We start from the raw sequence: 6,000 nt of genomic DNA on the forward strand, positions 1-6,000 counted from the left end.
GTAAAACTATCTGCAAAATGGAGTTACTGCAAAATAGAGTAAAAAATGAAGAAATGAGTTGGAGATGCCCTACCATTTGGGAGATGGAGACTCTTGAAGCAAACAACTAGCCTACTAAAAAGCTAAATTTATGAAGGATGAAAAGTAAGCTAAATTTACTTAATTTAAAAGTAAGTTAAATTATTAAGCCTTGTGTGATGTTTAACTATTTTGTGTATTCAACCAATGCACTTGGAGAAAAATTAAGAAGAAATGAAATTGACAACTGCTTTTTAAACTTTGAAGCTCTTAAATCAAAGATGGTGAGAAGAAGGATTATGTGAATTAATATCACAGAAGGCCAATATTGTCTTAAAGGCCAATATTGAGAAGAATGAAGTTTGGTTATTTATTGCTTTTGTTCTTTTTATTTTATTTCTCAAACTTTCCAAGTTTATCATTTTATGGTTATTTGATTTAACATCAAAGTACGGTTTTGTGCCAAACTTTAATTGGTTATTCGAATAATTCAATAAAAAGATTTCAAAATAGTTGTTGCCATATTCGAAATAGTTATAATTAGTTTAAGAAGATACTAGGATCGGACCGCGCTACAGCGCGGAGGAATATTCACAGATACGTACAGTCCATAATATATTAAAATATGTTAAATTCTTTTTTCAATATAGTGCAGTACGATGGATTATAGATTTTTAATTTCTTACAATGAGTTTGAATAGAAGAATAGAATGAGTTTTGATATAATAAAATAAATGAAAAAACAGAAAAAAGTTTAGTACAAAGTATGATATTATTGAACTAAAATTTTCTACATGCTCTCTGACCTGTTGGAAAATTACACACAACATATTGCAAAATTATTTATTTTAAAATAATTACCCTTTCCACAATATTTACAATAAGAGATTGGGTAAAAGTTTTAGAGGGGATATATGTACTCCTTGTAGATGTTATGATAAATCAGCCTAAATGACTGACATATTTATAGGTAGACGTAGATTTGTCACTCGATTAGGTTAGTTTTAGGGTATATTCTATGGGGTTTGTTAGTTTAGGATAGTATATTAATGAGTATTTAATTCGGAAATCAATTACGTGACTCAAATTACGTTGCTTAAATTTAGGATCATTTTGGTAATCAACATATTTGTTGGAGATTGATATCTTTGTGATTTTCCTAAATATTTTCAGTGATTTATGGAGAAGTTTGGTTTGATATATGATAAAAGGGAATATTTGTAATCGAGAATCACGAGAAATCAGGATTGGAAATAACATGGAAGTTATAGACATTTACATTTATTTATGAGTTTTTTTTTTTGTGTAAAAACCCGATGACCCATTTACTTTGCTTCGGGTTATTCTCACCCATATCCGATTGTTTTAATTTCGGGTAATTTTTTTAAATTGACCCGACCCATTGTTGATTTTGTACTTCTCTTTTACTTATATAGGTATAAGTTCAATAGACTTTCATCTTTTGACCAGTTCTTGACAAGTAAACTGTTAGAATCTTCTAGAAAATAGATATAATTATTAAGCTTGAAATTTAAACCAAAAAAAAAAAAAAGTTTGCAATCAATCAAAACTCACAAAATCGTTGGTATGGTAGTGTAGCATTATTACTTTTTAATATTTAGGCTACATATCAAGATCTGCTGTTTAGTTTCTGTTGTTTAGAAATAAGAATATACCTACCATAAAATTTTAATTACAAAGATATGAAATGCAGTACTTTTAAAAATTTAAAATCTCATCGAGCGAGGTTATACAGCGGACGGGTTTGGGTTTGGGTCGATATTAACAAAAAGTTAAAATATTATTTACTTGATGCTACAACACGAATAAATCATAATTTTATTATTTTTTAATACCATCAATATTATAATATTATGATTATGTTGATTAAATAACAATTATGTAAAAAATAAATTGTCGTGCTGTGTACTCCAACTTAAATTTTAGAATTTACAATGAAAATATAATTATACAATCTTAAATACTAAATAAAATAAACAATATCAACATAATAATACAATTAGAAAATAAAAAATTGTCCTGCAGTGTACCGCGGGTTAAAATCTAGTTTTGCTATATAAAAAAAACACATTGAATTATCTAGATATTTGCAAAAAGAAAAAGTTGTAAAATCATCTAAGTAATACGGAAAGTACAATCTTTGTTGTTGGAAATCCAAAAAAATCTAAATTTAAGGTAAATTAAACATGTTTAATATAGTTAAGTTATAAACATTCCACTACAATCATATTGTATATCTACTTTTATTAATTAACTAGTATTACATGATGATGTTGTCATTGAGCATATAAATCACATGGTTTAATAAATAAAGATCAATTATTATAGATGCAAAGTCTTTCACCCATCAAAACAAAACGCATTTGCAATTGGAATTATTTTCTATAAATGCACCAAGCTTTACATATGTTATATTATGAAGAACAAATTTTATCAAAACACAAAGAAAAATACTTAGGTTCACCCCTAGGGGTGAACCTCTCCATTCACCCCCTCTTCTCTCAGCCAATCAGAATCTTCCATCTAATATTTTATTTTAAAAATAAATTAAAATTAAATTAAAAAGCAAACCAAATTAAGGAAACAAATTCTGTATACTTTTAATTAAGGAAAGTTAAATATTGGCTTGGTTTACATTTTTAAACTTAGAATAAAATTATGTCGGTTTGGGTTTACAAATGAAGTGGTTAGGGTTTAGATTTTACAATTAAAACGAAATTATATGTCGGTTTGGGTTTACAAATGAGGTGGTTAGGGTTTAGATTTTACAATTAGAACGAAATTATATGTCGGTTTGGGTTCAAAAATGAGATAGTTAGGGTTTAGATTTTACAAGTAGAACAAAATAATATGTCGGTTTGGGTTCATAAATGAGATGTTAGGGTTTAGATTTCACAATTAGAACGAAATTATATGTCGGTTTGGGTTCACAAATAATATGGTTAGGGTTTAGATTTTATAAGTAGAACAAAATTATATACGGTTTGGGTTCACAAATGAGATGGTTAAGGTTTAGATTTTATATATGTCAGTTTGGGTTTATTAAAGTGCGGTTTAAGTTTTTTAATTTTATAATAATGTATACAGATTTTATTGCCTTATTTTATTAGGGGGTGAATGGAGAGGTTCACCCCTAGGGGTGAACCCAAGTATTGTTCGACAATAAGATATGCTATATGTAAAAATCCAACAAATATTTAGCTAAAAGACTTGTGAGAGATTTAGAGACTTACAAGGTATCAAGAGTAAGAGGAGGAAGAGAAATACTACTTTTGATGTAATTTTTTTATGATTTGAGTATAATATCATAATATTTTTGAAAGAATTATGACTTGGGTCTTGCAATTTATTGTACATCTTTTGGGTAAAGAACACTGCTTTTTTTCTTTAATACTGGATGGATCTTATTTATCATATGGTTTATTAAAAAGAGTAACTATATCCATCTAACATTTATCAAGATTTAATGATTAAGATGTTTTTTATAACACATATAAACATTTTACTTAAACTCAATATATTATATTACTCTTTTTCTGGCTGATTATAATACCTTAACTGTTAGACATTCATATATTTTGATATTTTATTCTTTTCACTCATATATTGTGAAGATACCAAATTTATTTGACATCAAACTCATTCGGTTACATGATCTAATTTTATTTTATTCACTAAAAACGTGTGTTTAGTTATACAATGTATTAATAAAAGGTTAATTGGTTATCCTTACATTTTGATGATTATATTAATGTGTCATAGCGATCGCAATAGACCAAGCATCAAAACAAAATAAAATAAAACATAAATCACTATTACCTTATCAAAAGGTGAATGCATGATATCTAAAGACTTGGTATAAGTAGTAAAGTTCATAAAACCCCTCTAAATTAAAATCAGCAAAATTTGCTAACATATATAATACTAAACATGGTGCTTCTATGTTTGAATCCCTATTGCAACAAAATTTTTGGTTGTTATTGTGTTTATATAGTGACTACAACGTAACAGCAGGAAAACGAATTACCTAATAAACTACTTTGTTTTAGTAATGCACTATGCATATTCAAAACAAAGTATTTTTTTTAACAAGTACATATTCCTTCCATACAATATGGTCCTGGCAAGTTTTCGCAACGAACAATCTTACGACAATATTCATCAAAGTCACAAGTCCACATGTTACACTGTCCAGTCTTTCCTGCTTTTCCTTTACACCATATGCCATCACAATCATCTCTTGATCCGCACAGTGGAATATAGCTTCTACCTATTTTTCTTGATGCATTGGTTTCATGCAACAAAAATGTGCCTACATGATTTTCAAACGAATTATTTAAACATGTTGCAAAATTGATGTTGTTATAGATGCATGTAATAGAAATCTAAATAGGGAAACTTACAAGATATGAGAAAGAAGAAGAGGAAAAGCGATGTTAGTCTAGTCGCCATTGATAGAATAGAAGGTGGAAAAGTTTTGTTTTTCTCTTCAGACTTTGTGTGTTTAGAGGAATGATTTCGCTGACTATATATTGTAACTTTTTGATTGTGCTCTTTGAAACGTATGTTCAGTGTTTGATTGTTCAAACATTTATTATGGTGTTTGAAATGTTTTTATTGTTTTCTCATTGATTATTAGGTAACCAATTAATATAAGTTTTTTGGTCAACATGTCCTTCCAAGTTTTTTAAAAATATTAGCAGAAAAAATGGAAAGTCATGCAAAGGTGACTAGTGGCAACACCACTTTCTGAAGCGAATCAGAACAAAATTAATCTAAGAATTTTTTTCCTTTCACTTGCAAATCAAATTGACAGTTACTTACCGAGCAATAGGATGGATAAGTCTCATGTTTCATTTATGGTAGATATTAATTTTTCCACCAAATAAATACATGTTGACGTTGAAAATCTTTAACTTATAATACTCCCTCAATTTCATAAGTTTTTATATTACTATTACTATTTTGAGAAAAAAAATATTGACAGTTTCATACAAATTTCCAAAACCAAAAAAAAATGTTCTCTATTAAATTTATTTTATTTTATCATCAAAATCATCACACAAAGACATAACATAGATTTTTCAGTTCTGTAAGTTCACTAACCATTTATCTAAGCAACGACATTGTGAATTTTTGCAAATAAATTTTCCAAAAACACAAGTAAGCTTATCCTCACAATCACTTGCTGTCTTGCACGGTAATGGAGTCTCAGCTGGTAGTAGATTAAGATTTTTTCTGCTTGAAGGTGGTGAAATCGGCAAACATTGACAATGAGAATCTATACATTTTACCGATGCAATTAAACAATGAACATCTTGGCAATCATCTACGGTTGAGCAGCTATGATATTTGACTTGAGCTTCAGCTACAGGTATGGTCACTGATCTGATGCCTAATATCGAGACATCGATTTCATTAGTGATTGCAAACCAAATTTATTCAGTACATTTAGCATGTGAATTGAAGTTTCATGAAATAATATAGACTTACATGTAAGAATTAGCGAAACGAGCATGAGAGAAATCGTTTTAGATGCCATTTGATTTGGTGAGGGTAATTGATGGTTTAACAAGATAAAACTAATAAATATGAGTGAAAATATAAAAATGTTGAAAGGAAACATATATAAATTATTTAATTAAGGAATAAAATAAATTTAGTTAGGAATGAACAGTAAGAATAGTAATGAATTTATTTTCTAGATTAAATTAAAATATGAGAATGGCATCTAAAACGATTTCATACTAATTTGGATATTATAATTTACCTTTTTAGAAACATTATTCAAAAAAGAAATGTATAGTATTTAATTTAAATCAATATGTAATACTTATGTAATTATATCACTTAAAACTCATAAATTTTTTATTTCATATAGAAATATATTTTAAAAAATTAAATTTGTTATTAATTTCATTCATAATAAAATTATAGTATCTATTTTAATTTTATTTTTAA

The 6,000-nt window shown here is 27.6% G+C and overlaps 1 protein-coding gene and 2 long non-coding RNA genes across 3 annotated transcripts; all 3 read right to left on the reverse strand.

The window, feature by feature from the left end:
• Positions 1-2,248: 2,248 nt before the first annotated feature.
• Positions 2,249-3,358, reverse strand: LOC147926490 (uncharacterized). Its single transcript, XR_015581559.1, has 2 exons — positions 3,273-3,358; positions 2,249-2,562 (listed from the first exon to the last, which is right to left on the reverse strand). It is a non-coding gene; the product is annotated as an uncharacterized LOC147926490 (long non-coding RNA).
• Positions 3,359-3,995: 637 nt separating this feature from the next.
• Positions 3,996-4,597, reverse strand: LOC109129221 (defensin-like protein 293). Its single transcript, XM_019236962.2, has 2 exons — positions 4,443-4,597; positions 3,996-4,351 (listed from the first exon to the last, which is right to left on the reverse strand). Exons 1-2 carry the CDS (start codon positions 4,489-4,491, stop codon positions 4,125-4,127), a joined length of 276 nt encoding a protein of 91 aa, XP_019092507.1. The 5' UTR covers positions 4,492-4,597; the 3' UTR covers positions 3,996-4,124.
• A 445-nt stretch (positions 4,598-5,042) lies between these two features.
• Positions 5,043-5,663, reverse strand: LOC147926491 (uncharacterized). The gene is made up of 2 exons (XR_015581369.1): positions 5,533-5,663; positions 5,043-5,434 (listed from the first exon to the last, which is right to left on the reverse strand). It is a non-coding gene; the product is annotated as an uncharacterized LOC147926491 (long non-coding RNA).
• Between the last annotated feature and the right edge of the window lie 337 nt (positions 5,664-6,000).

This window comes from Camelina sativa, chromosome 15 (genome assembly GCF_030686135.1).
Source record: "Camelina sativa cultivar CO46 ecotype springtype chromosome 15, ASM3068613v1".
Taxonomy (NCBI): domain Eukaryota; kingdom Viridiplantae; phylum Streptophyta; class Magnoliopsida; order Brassicales; family Brassicaceae; genus Camelina; species Camelina sativa.